Below are 24,060 nucleotides of genomic sequence, written 5' to 3'. Positions count from 1 at the left end.
TCTTCACATATATATAAACTTTATATATTGGACATAAAAGACTTCACTCATTATATTAGCACCAAAATTCTACTCAGTATAATTCATTCGAATTGATTGGGAAGCCAAAATTTGATTTGATAAATTCTATCTGAATCAGATAGAAAACAAAAATGATACTAGAAATGGACTACTATCAACAATATACAGGATGAATCATCTAAAACAGGTTACCTGAATAACTTTGAAAATATGCAAGATAGAAAAAAATGTTAAATATAGAAGTTGTAGGTTTTTAAGTGATACATCACATAGCAATATTAATATGATCTTGAATAGTGCCGAGGTCACATAAGAATCACTTTGAAATTTGTGATTGGAAATCCCCTTTTTTATTATATCATTTTTTTCTACTAATTAATTCGAAGAACTTTTATCGAAAACACTTTTTTTGTTTAATATTTTTTCATTCAAGATATTTAAGGAAAATTTAGTAATTTTTTAAATATTTGGTACGATACCTCGGTAATTATTGTCGGAAAAAAGTGGTATTTGACATTTTACTCTATTTGGTTTTTTAAGTTAATAAAAGTTAATGTAACTATTGTAACAGCATATTCTTGAGACTAAATACAGTAAAGAAGTTTAATATCACTTTTTCTCCGACAAATAGTTACTAAGATATTATAAGGCAAATATTGAAAAAATTATCAAATTCTTCTTAAATATCTTGAAAAATAGATAAATAAAAAAAATATTTTAGATAAAAGTTGATCGAATTAATTGGTAGAAGATATAATAAAAAATGATAATTTCCATTAAAAAAATTAAATTCTTCTCGTAATCTTGATGACGGTGTTCGAGGTCATACTAGTATTGTTATGTGACACGTCACTTAAAGCCTTACAATTTCTATTTTTAAAATTGTTTTCTATCTTCCATATTTTCAAAGTTATGCAGGTGGCCTGTTTTACGTGCCTCATCCTGTTATTTTGCACTATAATGTATAATATAATAGAGGTTAAATACATACCTCTCTTATCAAAATTATTATCGTGTATAAACTATATTGTTTGTGCGAATTTTTAGGACTATTCTATAATATCTTATATTGAATATTTTACTATAAGATTACTATAATAAGATATATGCTATAAGATTACTATAATTGAACATTTTATAAACTGCTGACTATAACTGCTGCTTTTATTTATTTTTCATTTAACGTTTTAAGATGCATGCTTGCTAATACTTGATATATGCTTTTGTTATATACTTGTACGACATAGAGTAAAACACATATCTTTTGTTAAAATTATGATGAATTGCATAGTTTATGTGATAATTTTTCAAGAAAATTAATTGCTCTTTCTATTTGATCTCTAATGATTCACGCTTGCTAACACTTTGTTACATACTCTTGCTGCACTTATATTTATATAATATAGATGTAAAATAATTACATCTTGTCACAAAATTATGACATCATCGTGAACTGTACTGCTTAAATAACCATTTTTCAGAAGCATTCCATAGCATATTATATTGGACATCTTTTATAAGCTGATTATAATTACTGCTTTTATTTATTCTTCATTTAATAGTTTAGGATATGCACTTACTAACGTTACGTTGATACATGCTTTTATTGCATTTGTATCTGTACAATATAAAGTGTTGGGTGAGTGCGAAAGTTTTGATGGATTTTTCAAAGATGTGACCGATGTGTGACCGATATAGTTTTATAGCAGCAGTTACAAACATGTAGATGTATAATATAACAAAAACAATAGAAAATAATGTTGATTACTTGGTAGAAAAAAAGAGAATACATCAATATACAAGTTTTCAATAAAATTACTCCATTATTTATTAGTTAATTCTTCTATGATGAAATCTATCAAAACTTTTGCACCCAATACATCATTCTTATCAAAATTATTATCACAAACCACACTTTAAACAATTATTTTTGAGGATTATTCTGTATCATTTAGGAACATTTTATATCATCTTATATAGAGCATCTATATAAATTAACCATAGTTGCTACTTCTATTTATTTTTCATTTAATAGTTTAAGACACGCACTTGTTAACGTTTGATACATACTACTAGTAATATATTTAGTCATACTTGCACTCTGAATAAGGATAAAGTATGTATCTCTTATCAAAATTATTATCGTGAACCACACCATTTGAACGATCATTTTTCAGAAGCATTCTATAGCATTTTACATGGAACATTTTACATAAGTCATCTATAATTGCTATTTCTGCTGCTTTATTTTCTATTTAATAATTTTCTTTCCGTTCATATAATGTTCTGTCCATATTAAAATTTCTAACCATTGTGTAATTATTTATAGAGATTTAGATAATCACCTGGAATCGATGCAAGCGGAGCTGGACAACATTTGTGATTTGCTGCATACTGAAGGCTGCAGCATTGATGCCAATGCCTTCCTTGGAGTTAGTATTAATACTGCAATAATACAAATAGATATATGTGTGATAATACTTGGTATATGATAATTTCCATATTTGGATATTTACTCTTAATAACTTGGTGCTTAATTTGAATATTTCGCTTGAACTCACAAATGCATACTCATTCTTATCATGAAATACAATTAAAGCTTATTTTTTCATCTTATTTTCGGGATCATTTCAAGATTAATGAAAGTATTTTTAGAGAAAAATATTATATAAATAAGAAATAAATATTATATAAATAAGAAAAATATTTGAGACAGAAAAGTTTCTTTTTTGCGTATAATCCAAATCTATAATTAAAAAGTATCATTAGTCATCAAGTACATTAAATGGTCGCATTAAAATATTACAAAAAACTTCAATTTTTGGTGTGGATGACATATTTCCGGACCGAATTGGAAGTTAAAAATATTATCCCTTGTATAAGCCTTAAATAGCATCCCTTACGGAAAAAGTACTTAAATATTGAGTTTACATTCAATTGTACAAATTTACTCTCAAATATGGATATATGTATACATTGAAATATATATATATTTGAGAGTATATACCCACATTTAAGAGTAAATTCGAACAATTGAGTATAAAAACTCTGAGTGTTTTCCTATAAAAGATCCGATGTAGAGTGTGTCTGATTTACTTATCAAAATTATTCGGAATTTTGATAAAAACTACTTCTACTTTCACGCTTAATTTTCTGAAAATGAGGAAATTTCACTTTTAGCAGATATGATTGAAACCATAAGAACAAATAATTATAATAGACATAATATAGTATTTCACAATTGTGTATTAAAATTTTTCGAAAATTTTTTTATTTATCAATTCCACTATTATTTTTATGAACTTTGAGATTTTTATAAGAGTAAATTAAAAAATAACATCAAATTTACTATATACAGAGTGTCCCATTTTAAAGAACCCACTCAAATATCTCAGAAACACTGCGTTAAATCGAAAAATGCTTAAGACAAAAGTTATTTAGCTTGAAGGGGGACATAGGATAGCAATAGCATTTTGTTTATAGATGGCTCTACTTTCAAGATATTCACTGATTATCAATTTTCTTAAATGGAAATCCCAGTTTTTTATTATATTATCTTTTTCTACCAATCAATTTAAATAACTTTTGTCTAAAACATTTTTTTATTTGCTGAATATATTTTGAGACATTTAAGGAAAACTTGATAACTTTACCAACATTTACCTTACGATATCTCGCTAACTATTCATCGAAAGAAAAAATAGACTTTTTTACTTTATTTACTATCAAGAATATATTATTATAATAGTGCCCTAACTTTTATTAACTTATCGACCTTTGGAAATTTTAAAATTATTAAATTAATAAAAGTTACGGCATTAATATAGTAGTAGGTAATTAGTAAATATCTCGAAAATGGAGCCATCTATAAACAAAATGCTATCGCTATCCTATGTCCCACTTCAAGCTAAATAACTTTTGTCTTAAGCATTTTTCGATTTAATGCAGTGTTTCTGAGATATTTGAGTAGGTCCTTTAAAATGGAACACTGTATAACAATGAAAAGTATAAAAACTTATATATACATAGGCGCGCGCGCGCTCCCCTCTCACTCTTTCTTTTTTAGTTTCGATAATATTACTAAAAGTAAAATTTCCGCATTTTCGGAGTTAAATATACAGGGTGTCTCAGAACTTTGGGACACGGGCTCCGTAGGGACATAGAGCTAAGTGAAAAGAACAAAAAAGTCCTCTACCATAATGAAAATCGTAATAATTTTTTAGTAATAATCGCGGAAAGTTTGGCGTTTTCCAAGCCCAGCGCGGCCTATAGATGCTCCGCAAGCTGTATGCGTAGGGGCTGAGCAATAATCAGCATCTCGCGCTGACTGTCGCGATGGCGTCTTGGCGCTTTGACGCCGCGCGACGGTCAACGCGAGCCGCGTTATCGCTCAGCCCCTACGCATACAGCTTGCGGAGCATCTATAGGCCGCGCTGAGCGTGGAAAACGCCAAACTTTACGCGGTTATTACTAAAAAACTATTACGATTTTCACATTATGGTAGAGGACTTTTTTGTTCTTCTCACTTAGCTCTATGTCCCTATGGAGCCCGTGCCCCAAAGTTCTGAGACACCCTGTATACAAGATGGGGGGTTATAAGTTTACAACCCGAAATGTAAAGGCTTAGGCCCAGTTGATCCAGCAACTGTTGCCGGTGCGTGGCGAGGGGAAAGACAATGCGCTGATATTCGTTGTTTTATCTCGCCGGACCTACGTCTCGCCGCACGCCGCCAACAGTTGCTAGATCGAGTGGGCCACGCTGCGGCCTAAGCAGCTGCAACGCTTCTCTAATTATTTATGCCGGCGCGCTCCCACTCCTCAGATTTCTGTCATTAATAACTCGATAATTATTGCGAATCTCGCAAAACGGTATGGGATTTTTATGTTTGTCTTAACCCAATCTATCTTCACACTTCTGGTTGTAAACTTATAACCCCCCACCCTGTATATAAAAAAATTAAACGATATTTATATATATATGTGATTAACAATGGATACAAAAAATGTTTAATACTTTTTACATATTTTACAAATATGTATTTAAAGTTTAGTGAAGCACTTCTCTCCGCGTCTTTTAACTTATAAAATTGATTTTTTTCTTGCAGTTATTCGATTCAGAAGAACCTATGGCATATGGAATTGCAGATTTACCACTGAATCCGGAATTAAATCCGGAAAGCGATAAAGAGATAGAAAATCGTTTTCCCGGTTAGTTATCATATTTTTTATAATTTTATAATAAATTCTTGGTAAGTTATCTAATTTTTTATAATTTACGGTAAGTTATCTAATTTTTTATAATTATATTTTTTTAATTTTTTCTAATTTAAATCTTGGAACTATCTTTAAATTTTTTTCTTAATTAAATAAAAAGAATGAAACGTGGATCAAATGGAAGTGATGAAAATAATTTTGATTATAGAACCGGGAAACGGATTCAATCGTGGACTCATGACGTATAATTCATCAAACTATGATTTTGAGGATATATTTTTACTTGAGGACCCATCATCTTCATTGTCAGTGCCTGAAACTATAAGTCTAGCTCCAGAGCAAATGTCCAATCCTGATTCTTCAAATTCAAAAGAGGAAGAAACACCTTCATTTCTCGAGAATTTTCAATAAAAGGATATGAACTCAACGTAAATTCTACTGTTTCTGGTAAGTCTATTTTTTTTAATCGATTTTTAAAGCTAATGTTTTTTTATACATTCTTCGATGGTAGATGTTCTTCATATTGGCAGAGGAGCCGTAATATCAGTGGCAAGAATAAAAACTTTCTCCAGCATAACAAATGCATTTTTCACCGCATAGCAAATGCGAGTAAGTTCTGTTGCGTGCTACGAGTGGTAAAGATAGACAGCAATGAACAGCAAATCTGTGTTTGTCCTTGTCTCACATAGGATAGCTGACATAGATTAGCAACGGTTGGCATGAGTCAGCGGCTTATTTCTCATGGTCTACCCTTCATGTATTCTTTCTTTCACGCGATGTCTTAACCCTTTAACGCCCGACTTTTTTATAAGTATTTTAAGAATAAAATTTGAGTTTTTTTTTAACTGAGACTGTAAATAGTGATAACCAAAAAAAATATCAGAATTTTATATGTACAGAAAACTACCTTCTGAATAAATGAGTACATGACGTTTCCGCTTTTCGTTTGTTTCGTTGGTTTCGTTAGTTGGGTTTTTTTTATCGTTCGTTTTCTGTTTATTGGTAAATATGACTTAGATCCTAAAAGCATATACGAAATGAGCAACCTATACAGAGAAAAATGAAGGATAATCTATACGACATAACTCTGATAGTTAGCTTGATATTTTTTAGCTGAAACTTTACTATATTTGTGAGTGAAGTTTATCATTCAGAGCGTCAAGCATACTATTTCAGAAGAATATCTTATAGATCACCATTTAGATAATCAATCGTCTCTTCATTTTTCGTCGCATAAAAAACTATAGGTCACCAGGTTTCACGAAAATAGGTTGATTTCTTGATTTTCGTGTCCATCATATTGGATTCGTCATTTTGAATTTCTGTATTCTTTTGATTTCACATTTTGTATCTGAGAAAGCTTCAAAATGTATAAAATTATAACAGATACCAACTATTCATTTATAATGCACTTCTAGATGTCAATAACTATGCCTACTTGGAATTTGACAACATATTATCATTAACACATTATCATTAATATATTATCATTAAAACTGAGCTAAAAACAGAATAAACCGAATCTATATACAATCTATGTATCATTTTTTAGAAGAAGAATTCACCTTTACAGTGGTGCAAAGAAAACGAAAATATCTTCTTTTTTGACTAAGTTATGGATTCTTAAATGCGTTTTTAGTAACTATAGTTACCAGTAGGCGTTAAAGAGTTAAGACCTGCGTATATATATTACTGTAATCCCTTACGCTATTTTCTGTTATGCGACATTCTACAGAAACGTAACGTAATGTAACATAATGTAAGACGTTACATTGTTTTTCCTTGTACATTGGGTTAGTTTATGTGTCACGTAACATAAACTTCTGACGTAAATAGTATATAAGATACTATACGACAATGGGTATGCTGTGGTCCTTAGTCAGATAGAAAAATATTTGGAGGCTTGGGACGACTCGTAACATTGGCATATCGAAGCCAGTAAACGCCCACTTTTTACAAATTTTAGTATGCTTGCATACGTACGCGCATATGTGTATAATTTATACATAATAATTATATGCGTTTGTTCTTACGTTATATAGGATAATAAGAAATAACATATTGGTTAATATGTTAAAGTAAAACATGCCAACAATAATAATTGACAAGGAAAGTGTACGAAGTGATGATTGCGAATGGCTATATATTATATATTATTGGAAAGATTTAGACTAGCAGACTTTACTTGTGCAATGGTTTGCTGGAATGGCACTTCTAGAAGGTGCTTTATGCAATATAAGTTATACAGGGTGAAGAAAAAGTTAAAAAATTTCCGAAAAGAATGTTTCATACTAAAGTTGTAAGATTGTAAATGACGTATTACATAGCAGTGTTAGTATAGGATCTTGAGTAGCGTTATCAAGGTCACGTGAAGGTCACCTTAAATTTTTTAATAACCCCTATTTTTTTATTACATATTGTTGTACCTCACCTTGAGAATTTTTCAAAACATAACGAAAAATTTTTTTTATAAAGTACTTTTCAAATTATGGAGCTTAAAAATTACGGTATCGTCAGTATTAGCATTATCCAAAGTGTTCCAAATTTGGCAAATTAGACAAGAGATTCGTATGAAATTTCTTCCAAAATGTTTTTAAATTCATCGTTGACCGAAATTCAGAAAAAAAACCATTCTGATTATATTGCATTATATTGCATTATTACTATTACAATAGATTCGTGGGGATTTGCGTGCTTATGCACACACACACACACACACACACACACACACACACACACACACACACACACACACACACACACACACACACACACACGCACACGCACACGCACACGCACACGCACACGCACACGCACACGCACACACGCACACGCACACGCATGCACACGTACACGCATACAGAGGTGTAAATTCAATCTCTACGCGGTACATTTTGGATAATGCTAATGCCGGCGGTACTGTAACTTCCAAGTTTCATAACTTGAACAATATTTTATAAAAAAATACTTTGTTATATAAAAAAAATAGTGTTTTGAAAAGCTCTTGAGGTAAGCTATAACAATATGTAATAAAAAATGGAGGTTTCACTTAAAAAATTCAAGGAGACTTTCACGTGGCATTGATAACGCTACTCAAGCTTAATACTGCTACGTAACGCGTTATTTAAAATCCAACAACTTTTGTATGAGACATTTTTTCGAAAATGCTTTGATTTTTTCCTCATCTTGCATACATTGCATATAGCGCCTTCTAGAAGCGTCATTCAAGCGAACTATTGTATAGGTAAAGTATGCTAGTCTAAACTTTTCCTATAATATATAGCCATTCGCAATTACCATTTTGTGCACTTTCTTTGTAAGAGACTTACTACGTTTTTACTTTCGAGGAATTTTAAATATAGATTACATATAGTTTTGATTTATTGACAAAAAGAGTACCAAGGATTGTCCTTTCCGGTTTTACCGAATTTGATATGTTTTAGTACTTCCCCATTAATTAAAAGTAAAGTGATTCGACATCATTCTCAAGTACTAGGTATGCAAATATGAAACCGGAATTTTTGTATAGAAAATACACGTTTATTGTATGAAAATGATAAAAAATATTTTATTCGAAGTATTGCCCATCGCTAGCTATACATTTTTCCCACCTGTCTGACAATTTGTGGATGCCACGCCAAAAAACTGTTGCTCTTTTGAGGCAAACCAGTCATCGAGCCATTTTCGTACATTTTCATAAGAAGTGAAGCACTGCTCAGCAAGTGCGTGTCCCATCGATGCAAATAAGTAGTAATCCGACGGAGCAAAGTCTGGTGAGTAAGCCACATGCGAAAGTATTTCCCAACTAAACGCCTCAATCGTTTCCTTGACCAGTTTTGCTGTGTGTGATGGTGCATTATCATGAAGCAAAATCACTTTGTGTTGCCTTTTTTGATATTCTGATCGTTTTTCACGCAAAGCTTGATTCAAATCGATCATTTGTTGTCGGTAGCGTTCAGTATGAACGGTTTCGCCAGGTTTTAGCAGCTCATAATAGATCACACCCTTCTGATCCCACCAAACACAGAGCATTGTCTTCCGTCCATAGCGATTTGGTCTTACAGTCGATGTCGATGGTTCGCCTGGAGTTACCCATGATCTGTTATGCTTAAGATTCTCAAAATATATCCACTTTTCATCACCAGTCACAATTCGATGGAGAAATTACTTTCTTTTGTACCTGGCGAGCAGCATTTCGCAAGTGGTTTTTCGGTTTTCCTGCTGTCTTTCATTCAGTTCATGTGGAACTCATTTTTCTATCTTCTGGATCTTTCCCATGGCTTTCAAACGTATGGAGACGGCTTCTCGTGTCATATTTAATTGATCCGCGAGTTGTTGTTGCGTTTGAGCGTCATCCTCATCTAACAATGCTTGCAATTCGCTATCTTCAAACTTTTTCGGTGGTCTTCCACGTTCTTCGTTTCTCACGTCAAAATCGCCACGTTTGAATTTTTTAAACCACTCAAAGCACTGTGATTTATCAAGAGCATGCTCACCGTAAGCTTCGACAAGCATTCGATGTGATTCTGCAGCAGTTTTCTTCAAATGGTAACAGAAAATGAATGCTGTCCGCAAATCGTAGCTTCCAGGCACAAAATTCGACATATTCAACGCTACTACAAACTATGCTGTTGTATGAAACTTGTATTGTTGTGAGTTGAAAATCTTTGTCAGATGTCAACAAATGGAAATGGCGCCAATGACGCGGTTTGACGGTAACTACATTGACAGCTAGGGCCATCTGTGGGCAAATTCCGGTTTCATATTTGCAGACCTGGTATTCGCAAAAGAAATTAATATTATGAATTTAAAGTGTACCTAATGTACCAAGTTATAAATAGTTATAACGTACCAAGTTATAAGAATAGATTTTCAAGAAACGGCGATAATTGAGATTATAAGGCAATTGATTGGTATGCTGCAATTCTGTATGTTGCGGATTCGAAACTTGTTTTTATCAATTCTTTTATCTACGGTAAAGCACAATATTGTATAATGTATTTTTATTAATAAAAACATAACAAAAATTAATTTATTTTATATAAATCAAAATTGCAAGTAAAAGGACAATCAAGAGTCAAAGATTAAAGAAAATCAGCGCATATAATCCAAATTACAATAGCTTACGCAGAACATTTCGACCATAGTATTTGATTATCATCAGCTGCATACAAATATCCAACACATAAATATATACATTATATAAATATATACATTATATATATAAAAAGAATGCAGACGCAGTCGACATCATGTTCCCAATGTCAGTTGATGAATTTGAATAAAGAGTAAGTCTAATAGATCTTCACTATTTGCGTAGCGATGTAGCGATTAAGCGCGTACGTATATTACCGAGCACCTTGCTTATGGTATCACTTTCACTTATAAAATTGCAATGTCCGTATAATTTAAATATAAAACATTATATATGGATGGATTCAGAATGAAAAATGCTAACTTTTTCTTCCATATAATGAATTTGAATGAATTTAAATTAATTAATTAAGGCTGATATGGTCATTTTGTTAATTATCAAAAATATTTCTTTACTTTAACCAAGTCTATTTTATTTTTCATAAAAAACCGTACAACTTTTGTTTAAAAAGTTTTTTTCTATCTGCAATAGTTATTGAAATAGTATAAAGGAGATGAAACTTTGAGGGGTAGTTTCACCCCTTAAACCTGCGCCATTGCCGATAAAAAATACGGGTCTTTTATTTTTGGCATATTCTACAAATATCCCAAATTTCATCGAAATCAGAGACACACACTTCGCGGATGTTCGTTATGAGTCTTTATTCAGACTCATCAACCGATATTGGGAACTTGTAGTGTCGATTACGTCTGCATTCTTTTTATATGTATTGTTGCATCTGTGTTTTCGAGAACAAGGATTGTTTCGAGAGTTTCAATTGTTGTTGGTCTTGATGCAAACAAAATGTCGAGTCCTAGATAAAAGAAGAGTGTATTTCCCGGGATAACGAGTCAACACATAAAACAACTGCGAACGACTGAGAGTTGCATACGAATCTCCGCGCCGCTGGGTTGACATATGGCGAGTTCGAAATCACGAAATTACAATTATCTTCAGCATGCTGTAAAGACGAGCTTATTAAGGGGCTTACCTAGTGTGACCACATGAAAATGAGGGCGATTTTCGAGGATTTAAAAAAAAACTATTCTACCAAAAAACTATTCTATTTTAAAAGTTTGAGGCTATATTAAGTAACATTTGAAGAAGTTATAAAAATTTTATTACGAAAAAATATTAACATGTATTGGAAATATTAATAATTTCTCGGAGGTAAAAAAAAAAAAGTAGCCCAACTGCTGCAGCGATAAGTGACGTCAGAGTGCCTGAAATAAAAAAAGACAAAAAAGGCGTTAAACGAAATAAGTTTTCCTTTACAGTGAACTAGGATTATGAAAAAATATTGAAAATTAAAAAAATTACGGTGTTGTAAAAAAAAAGTTCGAATTTAGCAAAAAAAGTTCGTTTTTTGCGTGGCAAATTGACATTTGTTGACGGATTGAAAAAATCCTAGTTTACTGTATGACAAAACATGTACTGAGTATGCCTATCAAATTTGAAGTTGATTCATTAATTTGTTCGCGAGTTATGACTGCAGCAAATTTCGAAAACGTTGTTTCGAGAAAAACGCGTTTCAAGTTTTAACTATTCAAGTTTTAACTATTGATTTTTTTGTTATAAAAGAAAATTTATCATACTTACAGCTATTCAGCTATTCCAGGCCCATATAATTCGCCTTCCTCTTGTTCGAAAAATTGTTGCTGGGCCGCTGAAGCTGTCCTGCGAGCTGTCCGAGCCTCCTTTGAAGCCTCGCGGTGCTGTTTTTCTGCTACCTTCATGTCTCGTTTTTCTGCATAATCTTTGGCAGAGGGCCCAATAATCATTCCTATTGTTCCAAATGCTTCCAAAATAGCTTGGAAACCTTCATTAAAAATTGCAACAGCAAAGAAATTGGCCAGTTTTATTGTTTTTAAACCACTGTGAAGGTATTTAGGAGCAAAGTGTCACAACAAACCATTATAACTTTCGTTATTATTTTGTGTATTAGTATCCTTGCACCTGTTTAATAATTCAGGCCTACTTAAATCACTATAAATTGGCTCTAGAACTTCTTGAATCTGTAGGTCCAGAGGGAGATAGTCATGTTTAAATTTCATCATGTCGTACTGGTGTACTCGGTCGACTGCTCCAACGTGTGTCGATTTCCCTGGAACTTTCTTTTCTTATTGGTACTTCTACGCGCTAGAGTATCGTGTGTGCCTTTTTGAACACTAGATTGACTTTTCTCACTCATTTTGAATGAAATTCGCGCTGCGATATGCTCTGCACAGTGGCTAAAAATAAACTAAACGGGCCACTTACGTATATCTGCGTCGAGCGGCTTCGAAATCTTTTGAGCTGTTAATAACGCTTTCGTACAAACATATAGGGATTATTGTGAGTCCTTGGAACTACCAGGCTCTCTTTTCTATCTTTGAAGTATAAACGATTACGTCAAAGCCTAAGAACTACCGCAACTGCCCGGCGTCCTGCCTCGCCGGCGAGAATCGAGTTTATGGTCCCCGACTAGCTGCACTGTCGTTTCATACCTGTCGTTTCTAAAATATTTCAGATACGACCATAACACTTCAGGATATTATTCTACAGATGTTAAACTGTCAAAAAATGCAAAAAAAAAATTCGATTTTTTCAAACCGTCACACTAGGTAAGCCCCTTAAACGTTGATTTTTTATAAACGTGTGTATTTATTTCCTGGTTATGAGTGAGCGCAACATTTCATGGGAGTCTGTCCGGTATTAGAATTGTCGGACGGATTGTGAGCGGGTTTACAAAAAGTGTAGTGAAAAGTGAACAGTGACAATGAAATGATGCACATGCTGAGGAAGACACGAGGATAGACCTCAGTGGTTCTAGAGGCGTCCTGCTTTCAGCTGACTGCTGCCGGAGAGCTACTGACCACGCAAGGGAAGACGAAGGACGCACTGCGAAAGATTCTGTAGGCAGCAATGGAGGAGCTACGGAGGGTGTATGAAGTTGGTACCCCGTTTTTCGAAATTTATAATTTTGAAAGTTGTTCCAAATTGTTCTGACTTTGTATTACATTGTTTCAAAGTGTTATTGCTTCATTCCAAACGGTTTTCGAATAAAACAAAAAAAAATGATTTTTTGAGCTGTCACTCCTTTTTTAAAAAATCGAATATTTCGATACCGCTATAGATTGTTTTAGTTGTTCCAAACATTGTTCCAAAAGGACAAATTCATAAGTTGAATTATAAGTCCGAAAAGTGAAAAAAATGTTTTTTTGACAAACAGTCTACCGGACCAAGAGTAAACTTATACTATCTTTCTTGTTCCAACCGAGTCCTTTTTGTTCTGAATTGTTCTAGACTTAAAAATTATAGTTCTAAAGTGTGCATCTCGTACCATTATTCGTTCTCCCAAAATTCGAAAAAAATCGATTTTCCAGCACCCGACGTCAAGAGTAAATACATATTTTTTTTCTTGTTCCAACTGAGCGCTTTTTGTTCTGAGTCGTTCTAGGCTTAAAAATTATAGTTTTAGAGTATGTATCTCTTAAAAAAAGTATGTGTTTACTCTTGACGTCGGGTGGAAAATCGGTTTTTTTTTTTTCGAATTTTTGGAAAACGGATGATGGTACGAGATTCATACTCTAAAACTATAATTCTTAAGCCTGGAACAACTCAGAACAAAAAGCGCTCGGTTGGAACAAAAAAGAAAACATGTATTTACTCTTGACGTCGGGTGCTAAAAAATCGATTTTTTTCTAATTTTGGGAGAACGGATGATGGTACGATGATACTCTAAAACTATAATTTTTAAGCCTAGAACAACTCAGAACAAAAAGCGTTCGGTTGGAACAAGAAAGAACATGTGTTTACTCTTGACGTCGGGCTGGAAAATCAATTTTTTTTTAATTTTGGGGGAACGGATGGTAAGACGAGATTCATACTTTAGAACTATAATTTTTAGGTCTAGAACAATTTAGGACAAAAAGGGCTCGGTTGTAACAAGAAAGATAGTATAAGTTTACTATTGGTCCGGTAGACTGTTTGTCAAAAAACTTTTTTGACACTTTTGTCACTTTTCGGACTTATAATTCAATTTATGGATTTGTCCTTTTGGAACAATGTTTGAACAACTAGAACAATCTATAGCGGTATCGAAATGTTCGATTTTCGAAAAAAGGGGTGCCAGCTCAAAAATAATTTTTTTGTTTTATTCGAAAACCGTTTGGAATGAAGCAATAACACTTTGGAACAATGTAGTACAAAGTCAAAACAACTTTGGAACAACTTTCAAAATTATAAATTTCGAAAAACGGGGTGCCAACTTCATATACCCAACTACGGATGTTGTGAGAGAAACAGCAGAAGCCGTGGCCGAGATGAGCCAGAAGAACATCTCTTGATAGGTCAATGTCATTCCTCTGTGATTAAATTTAGGCCGAACATTTATGACGAAAGTGAACCGCTATATGAATATCTCGCGTAGTTTGATTCGGTGGTGCAAACGAATAGGAAGAGAGGGGAAAAGTAATAATTCTTGAGGTAAATTTAAGAGGCAAGGCGCGTTCGGTATTAGAAGATTTAGATAAAGATCTTAGTCATTTAGAATTAAAATCTAAATTAGAATTATGTTTTGGAAAGGTCCTTATGAAAAATAGTAAAAAAACTAAGTGATGTAGTCTGTTGTATCCAGTTGTCTCCAAGATATAAAAAGAAAATAGTTCATGCAGATAGATTAGCGTCTTTTCAAGAAAGAAAATTCCGAAATTTACTATATTTTTAGGAGACCGATAGATTTTGGAAAAAAATGACACTCGTAGATGTAGATATAAAAAACAATTTCCCAATATGCCTTTTTTCATTATTTGTTTTAGGAAAAGGTTTTAGAAAAAGGTTGCTGGATTCGACGGGAGGATTTTTTTGTAGAACATTTAACTAACTTTATTGTAAGTAATTATTGTAAGAAGACTCCTTCATGGTTTTTGACTATAGTTTTTTTTTCTACAGAGCATTGGGCTATCGAGGCAAGGATTTGGAGTGTTCTTAAAAGAGGAACATTGGATCTATGGATATTAACCCCCTCTTGTCCAAAGATGGAGTTTGAAGAGCCAGTACGGGAGACAGTACACTAAACCCAAAAAGGATCGGCATCGCAACTGTTGGATTCTGGATTTGGGATAGTTTTTGATTGGGATTTGAAGAACGACGCTCATTATAATCTGCAGCACCGGTTCAAGGAAGAGCAGGAAGTCATTTTGGTGCCTTAGAGTCAGCACTTCGGATAAAGAATGTCAGAGTTGTCTTTCCTGAGACCTGGAATTGTCGGGACGACAATTCTGAAAAAGAGGAGGAGGAAAGCATGTTGCGTCCGCTCTTTCGAGAATAAGGATTGTTTCGAGAGTCAATTGTTGTTGGTTTTGATGCGAGCGAGGCATCGAATCCTAGACGAAAAAGGAAGTATTCCCCAGAACAACGAGTCAATGCACAAAACAACAGCTAACGACTGAGAGTCGCACACAAACTTCCAAGCCGGGTTGACGTGTGGCGAGTTCAAGATTGTGAAATTATAATTATCTTTAGCACGCTGTAAATATGAGCTTATTAAACTTTGAGTTTTTTTATGAACATGTGTATTTATTTCCCAGTCGTGTGCGAACATGAGCGAGCGAAAGAGTATAATGTATATATTTTTATGTTGGATACTTATACGCGGCTGATGATGGTGACCGCTTATTTCAATACATCATTGCTGTAAGTTGTCCCAAGTAGTGATGCGATTTCAAGTTCGCACACACAAGCATTTTTCCTCCTTCACTTACGTATGCAAAGCACTCTGTGCATCGGTATGATAACGTCATCACACGATTAGACAGAGAATATTTGTGTGCTAAGAGGAAGCGGGCAAACGCGTACATAAGCTTAAAAAAAAGCTCACTCATCCTGAGCCATGGAATGTTTTCCTGTTTCTCCGATTGTTCTTGCAAACCAGCGCGGTACGCGACGTGTGATATCCAATGAGCGTTCTTCGCAAAATATATAGAATTGCTAAAAATATTAACATCTTCGTCAGTTTCTGACGAAGAACCATATGCACATTAGATATCACGCGTTGCGCATTATGCTGGTCTGCGAAGGCCATAAGGCGTCATTCGAAAGGAGAGACAGATAAGAGAGATGGACTATGAGATAAGACCGCTGCTAGCTCATGCCTGCTAATGCCATTGTCAGTTGACCAATAGTGAGACAAAAACGGACAGAGATTCGTTGTTCATCTTTGTTTAACACATTTTATCCATAGACACAGCACGGAAAAGAACTCAAGAATTCCGACATGTTACATGCAGTGCCTCTCGCTGCAAAATGCTGGACTAAAAAGCGTGAAAAAGTGACGTATTGACAGCTGAATTTATTTTTACGTGCCATTTTTTATTATTCGTGGATTTCTGTAACATGTGATATATTCAGGGAACTTGTTAGAAATTCCGAGTTCTCGTTTTTCATGAAATATAATGTCTGGAAGTATAATTTCTATTCGTTTGATTAACTGTTAGACCATGCGTGAATAGCTCTCATTTTATGACCTATTTTACGATTCTGTATTAATTGTTCAGGGAAAAGGGGAAAACTCGGAATTTTTTACAAGTGTGTTGAAGCCATTTCGAATGTTATTTTTGAGGAATATCTTTTTATTTAAAAATGGCACGCAAGAATTCCCAGCATGTCAATTTTTGTCTATGACATCACAATTTCAATATGGCTGCGAAGTATTTAAGGGCCTTGAATCTGTCAGTTATTATGTACTATAGTTGTACATATATTTATCTAAGGATTCTAATACTGAATGGATTGGAATATTTTCCTTTGGAGAGACTGAGAAGAAAGTAGAACTTTCTTCTTGAATTTGTACCATTGCATATTTTATATAATAATAATTTGCTCACATAATGCTAAATATTGAATTTTAAATTATAGAATTTATCAATATATTTTGTCGAAATAACAATAATAAGTTAGGCAAGTGAGAGCTAACGCCCGTGGACAAACGTAAATAATAACGCCAATAATGTAAATAATATACCGCGTTATTATTTACGTTTGTCCACCGGCGTTAGCTCTCAGTTACTTAACTTATTATTGTTATTTTGATTTGTATCTTTGTGAGCTTAGTTTTTTTATATTTAATATAGTTTATATAATTATAAATTAAATTTCATATATATATATATATATAAATGTATCATTAACAATATGTGCATTCCCATCGTTTTATTGTATGTAATATGAGTTATTTTAGTTTGTTTTTCAGTTATAACAAAGTCACAAAAATTTTAACTATTTGGATAGAAATGGGAAAATAATGAAGTACAATATATCGACGTTTGGATGAAGCATTCTACGAGAAAATGATTAGAAAAAATAAGGGCAAATTACGGCACTTCGTATGGTTTCATATTGATGCACTTTCAGATACATTCGGTGAACTACCAGCTTGACGGGATCATGAAGTTCGCATACATGTATTTGTAGTCGAATAGTAGCGAGTCGAATCGAATGTGTGTGTGATCAAAATACTATTTTAACTTTCCTCTTGTTGTAACCCTCGTCACCAACAAAATAGTACTAAAGACTATTGGCCCTGACCATAAAATTTGATATGAGAGACAGGTTACGCTATGTATATATAATAATAATCTCCTATCGATATATTTTATATTAAATCAGCGTAGATGATAAAGATATAGATATATAATTTCACAAAAATATGTAATAGCATCATTTATACTATAGATAGTATATATTTATAAATAATGATAAAACATCGAGATAGTTGTAAATTACAAAATTTATACTTTACTACATACTGTATGTCCATTCATGTACGGGAAAATTATATTTGAACGATATCATCCTTCAAACATCTCCGAGTCTCTCAGAGCCTCTTCGATAGTTACGAACATTTATCCAAAGTTGACAGTCTTCAGTATTATTTCGTTGATGCCCTCGCCGAATGATGCCTGAGTTAACATGAATCCAATAGCATAAAGCCTTGTTATAAATCTGGTTTCATTATAAGTTGTTAGTTTTTAAATTTAGGTTTAAGGTTTCTGGTTGGAGATGAAATACGCACTTATAATATGCGATCGCTTCTTAGTGTCGCAAGAACTAATTCGCACTTACTACAGGCGAAAATATCCTGCATGTTCAAACACAAGCATTAGGATGCGCAGAATCATGATAGTGCTATTCTGTTTATCGACAGCTGTCGGTAAACGTACACGAAATAATACTCTAGGAACTGCATTTTGTATACGTTTGCTAAAAACTAATCATTCGATATGTGACACATTGTACAAGTATAATTATACTGTAAAACAGCTATGTAGCGACACAACAAATCGACAGGTAGGCAGGTATAAAATAACACTCCAAGAACGAATGTACGAAGAGAAGAGGATGGACTTATAACAAGGTTTTATTGTAGACTTTACAATTGATGTCTGTGCAGACAACATTGATGTCAGTATTACGAAGGTTAATTAATAGTACATGGTCAGTCCAGATAATTATATGTCGATAGCTGAGGTGTTATAGATATGGACTGGCCATTGTTTATGTTCAAAGTTTCTATATTAGAAGTAACATCCGGAGGAGGTAGAGGTTAAATAGATAGAAAAACATACTTTTCAGCATTTTTCTCTCTTGAAGAGTCCGGAAGTGTACAACAATGATAACAAACATATGATGCATGATATAGGTCGTGTTCTAATCTTTAGTACCAGTACTCAAAAACTTTAGTTCACGTTATATATATAATTGTAAATTTTCAGTGCTACCAGAGATTTTGTAATAAAAGCAATCTAACATAATCTGAATGTAATAATAATAACAATGTTTTTTTTGCTATCGTGATAATATGCTATATACGTTTTGTTTATGATATCACAATATGTATATCAATCAGAACTTATTATATAGTATAAGCCAAGTATATATATAGGCATATACAGGGTGTCCCATTTAACCTGACAAATCGTAATATCTGGAAAACTACATGTCGGATCAAAAAAAGTGGGTAATGAAATTTGTTCGTCTCGAAGGGGGACATCCAATGATATCAAATTCGACCTCCCACCCTACTCCCGGGGGGTGGGGATAGGGGGCAACTTTGAAATCTTAAATGGGAACCCCCATTTTTTATTGCAGATTCGGATTCTACGCCACAAAATACGTAAGTTTTGTCCGAAACTTTTTTTTTGATTCGTGACAGATGGCGCTGTAATCGCAAAAAATTAGATTTTCTGCAATTCTCCAGAAATGATCATTGGACTAAAAAATAAAAAAATACCTGTTCAATATTTTTAAAAATATTTTTAAAAAACATAATAACAGTTATTCCCTCCATCCCTTCGGGGTAGGGTGGGTGGTAACGTTCAAATCTCAAATGAGAACCCACATTTTTCATTGCAGAATTAGATTTTACGTGAAGTTTTTATGGAAACAATTTTTTTCATTCGTGATAGATAGCGTTGAATTTTTCCGAGAAACTACTTTTAGCGTTACCCAGGAACAACGACGAGGACGTAGTAGCTTTCTGTTCCCTTTGGGGTGCTTGTTTTAGGTGAACACTCTTCAAAAATTGATTAAGCACTTCTCCTGATTAGAAAGGTAAGTGTCTAATAATGATCGTCTCTTAAGTTGTATGGACGCGGACGATGGAGAGATGCCACTAACAAATTAATTATGCAAAATCACCCCGATGGTGAGAGGCGAGGGGATTCACATAAAACAAGCACCCCGAAGGGAACAGAAAGCTACTACGTCCTCGTCGTTGTTCCTGGGTAACGCTAAAGGTAGTTTCTCGGAAAAATTCAACGCTATCTATAACGAATGAAAAAAATTGTTTCCATAAAAACTTCACGTAAAATCTAATTCTGCAATGAAAAATGTGGGTTCTCATTTGAGATTTGAACGTTACCACCCATCCTACCCCGAGAGGATGGGGGGGAATAACTGTTATGTTTTTTAAAAATATTTTTAAAAATATTGAACAGGTATTTTTTTATTTTTCAATCCAATGATCATTTCTGGAGAATTGCAGAAAATATAATTTTTTACGATTACAGCGCCATCTATCACGAATAAAAAAAAAAGTTTCGGACGAAACTTACGTATTTTGTGGCGTAGAATCCGAATCTGCAATAAAAAATGGGGGTTCCCATTTAAGATTTCAAAGTTGCCCCCCACCTCCACCCCTCGGGAGTGGGGTGGGGGGGTCGAGTTTGATATCACTGGATGTCCCCCTTCGAGACGAACAAATTTCATTACCCATTTTTTTTGATCCGACATGTAGTTTTCCAGATATTGCGATTTGTCAGGTTAAATGGGACACTCTGTGTGTGTGTGTATATATATATATATAAAATAAAACCTCGTTATAAATCTATCCTCCTTTCTTCGTACATTCGTTCTTGGAGTGTTATTTTGTACCTGCCTACCGACAACTGTCGATTTGTTGTGTCGCTGCATAGCTGTTTTACAGTATAATTATACTTATGCAATGCGACATATATCGAATGAATAGTTTTTAGCAAACGTATACAAAATATAGTTCTTAGAGTACTATTTCGTGTACGTTTACTGACAGCTGTCGATAAACAGAACAGCACTATCATGATTCTGCACATCCTAATATGCTTGTGTTTGAGCATGCAGGATGTTTTCGTCTATAATAAGTGCGAATTAGTTCTCACGATACTAAGAAGATATTATAAGTGCATATTACATCTCCAATCAGAAACTTTAAACCTAAATTTAAAAACGAACAACTTATAATGAAACCGGATTTATAACAAGGCTTTATTATTCTATTGGGTTATATATATACATACATATATACATACATATTTCCAGACACTTATAGAGAAAAGGATGTTTATTTCTATAACTCTCTCCGGACAAATCCTATTAATTGCCAGTCCATAACTGTAAGGTCTATAGTCGATGGCAACGTATAATGTGTAATTACTTAGATTATGTATTATATCGATGGCTAAAAATTGATATCTCGAACTTAATTGACTAATTAAGCGTCAATTGACCGTGATTGTTTTAATAATTGTGGCAATTTTAACGACAAATGGATCTGGTTAATTTCAATGGAATAATTTTCAATGGAATTGGCCGATTAAGTTAATTGAAAATATTGAAATTAGCCTTGTGTAAAATTTCAAACGAATATAAATGGTAAGTTTTTAACAAATAAAGAGAAAAACAAATCTGGATTATGATAAAATAATCTCATTCTGACGCTGGTAGTGGAACGAGTTTTACATGTACGAGATATCATTTATTAGTTATCGATAACAGAACAGGACGCGATGCGCTATAGAAATGACAATTTAACAGTTTACAAAACAATCTTAATGCTTATAAGCAAAAGTAATTAGCAAATTAGATACTAAATAAATATTTAAAACAAATGAAATTTTCAAAATTCAAGATGAGATTTCCAAAATTTTGTTCATTTGCAACATGTAATTTCCGAAATGGACTTCTCAAAATTTTGTGAATTCAGTGAAAAATAAATTGAAGAAATCTTAATAAAATTCTTATTGTTGTATATAAGATTTAATAATTTTATGTTTGAAAAAATATGAAACATTTTGTAAAACCAATTTAAGGCTTCTGGGTGCTCGCTGTGGCCAAATTGAATAGTAACATTAGAGGTGAGACACTGAAATTTTTTGTGCCATTTTCAACTGAAGAAATATTTATATGAAAGGATGCTTTGGATCGATATCCTATATGAGAAAATATATGAAATTCTTGCAGATAAAATATTAAAATAAAATTTCCAAATAAAATGATACTTGTATACAAGAATTTTATGTATTTTCTCATTTCTAAAACAGGGAATTTGAGTAGGCAGAATTTCTTGCTTCATCAATTAAGATTTCTGCAACGAGGAGTCAGGAACCTTAAAATTTTGATCCTTGTTTATTGTTCAACAAATGTATCAAAATATAACGTTAGGATATAAAAATTTTCTACAGAGTACATGAGAAACATTTTCATTTCTTTGTAATAAATAATTTATCCCCGTATGGTACAACGTAATATAAAAAAGGTGATAGTGCAAGTTGAGGTTTCATTATTTTATATGCAATATAAATACGCAAAATGCTTTTCCGCATTTTCGTAAAACATTCAGTAGAAATAATATCTTCTGAAACTCAATGATAAAGATAATTGTCAAATATTCATAGTGTGGACTTCAGAAAATTAATTTTCTGAGGTCCATATAATTAATACTTAAATATTGATTACACAAACTTATTTGACTACATTATCAATGATAACATTAACTATGCCAATATTCTGTTCATTAAAACTGCTCGTTAACAGGCACAATATGCATCTCGAACCATGGCGGGAAAGCAAGTGTGTCATTGATTAAAATACAGGAACCTTATTCTTGAACCTCTACTAATAAGTTAGTGTGAGTTGCGTTTTCGTAAATTCTACGAGAACGCTCAGCGCAGATGCGGCGAGTCTCTTCGTTGTTTGCTCTATTTTTTAGTGCATCTGCGACGAATCGTGCGGATCAGGGAACATGAGTGCATATTAAGCAGCGTTCAACTATTACAGGGGTCGTACTCTCTCCCCTATTTCCTCTTTTTCCCTTTTTTATGTTGTCCTCTTTTTTCCTCTTAAATCCATAATCCTCCTCTATTTCCCCTATAATAGGAAATTCTTAAACTTACAAAAAATCAGACAACCTTATCAATGGCGAGTATATGATATTGGGTATTAATTGAATCCTTTTTGAATATAAGATAGTGTAAAAAAGCAGATATGCGCGCCATCTCCCGACGCGTATCTTTCCGGGGGCCAGAATTTCGAGACCGAGAATGTTCCGAAATTCTGACAAAATATGTGTCTGAAGATGGCGCGCTAATAATAAACAAAAAAATTAAAGAAATAGTATGCAATTACTTTTACAAAACGCAATGTAAAAACGTATCTCTATATGGAGAAAATATTGTAGTAAAAATTAACACAAAATTGGGCAATGCTGGATCACATTCAGAATAATGATTGAAATTATGATACATGTTCTAATTTTTAGTGATGTATATGATGTATACACATCACTGAAGATTACAACATATATTGTAATTTCGATAATAATTCCTGTATAATCCAGCATTACACACTTTTTTAATAATTTTTACTATAATATTTTCTCCGTGCACAGCTTATGTTCGTTTTCCTTTTAAATTACTTGGTAATTTTTTATATTTTGTTTGGAATATATTTTAAAAATTCATTTTATTATATTTCATACATAGATACATATATATGTACCACTCACAACTTATGTACAAACGTTTTTTTGTTATTTTAGATTTTATCAGAAGTTTTATGTTTCCCAGATAGCAGGGTAATATTAAATGACATATTAATAACGTCATTAAGCATCTTAATAACGTCATCTTATTACTTGGGATATTATATATTGATAAATATATATTGCGTTTTTCAATAAAGATATTACTGTTTTAATAAAAATATTATTTTCAATAAAACTATTGTTCAAATACATCAGTGTTATTAGTCTTTTGATATGAATCTGTTTTTCATCAATTAAAATTTCCTCTCTTTTCATAAAATACTTCTCCTTTTTCTCATCATAATTTTCCCTTATTCCTCTATAATAAAAAGAATAGAGAATACGATCCCTGCTATTATCATCATATGAACAT

General features: G+C 33.0%; 1 protein-coding gene across 5 annotated transcripts in view; it reads left to right on the top strand.

Moving 5' to 3' along the window:
* Positions 1-18,008, top strand: part of LOC105186416 (heat shock factor protein) — a 36,369-nt gene extending 18,361 nt beyond the window's left edge. For 2 of the 5 annotated variants that reach the window (XM_025307364.1, XM_011146591.3), the window contains 4 exons: positions 2,351-2,453; positions 5,127-5,229; positions 5,444-5,682; positions 17,601-18,008. In XM_025307364.1, the coding sequence (XP_025163149.1) occupies positions 2,351-2,453; positions 5,127-5,229; positions 5,444-5,646 (409 nt within the window). In that variant the 3' untranslated portion in view covers positions 5,647-5,682; positions 17,601-18,008. Of the gene's footprint in view, positions 1-2,350; positions 2,454-5,126; positions 5,230-5,443; positions 5,683-5,746; positions 6,042-17,588 lie in introns of those variants that run through there. The other 3 variants (XM_011146593.3, XM_011146592.3, XM_011146594.3) reach the window with 3 other exon arrangements.
* Positions 18,009-24,060: the final 6,052 nt, after the last annotated feature.

The sequence above is a fragment of the Harpegnathos saltator genome, unplaced genomic scaffold, assembly GCF_003227715.2.
Source record: "Harpegnathos saltator strain DR-91 unplaced genomic scaffold, Hsal_v8.6 scaffold846, whole genome shotgun sequence".
Taxonomy (NCBI): Eukaryota; Metazoa; Arthropoda; class Insecta; order Hymenoptera; family Formicidae; genus Harpegnathos; species Harpegnathos saltator.
Note: the sequence above shows the minus strand (reverse complement) of the source record. Positions and strands in the feature narration are given on the sequence as shown.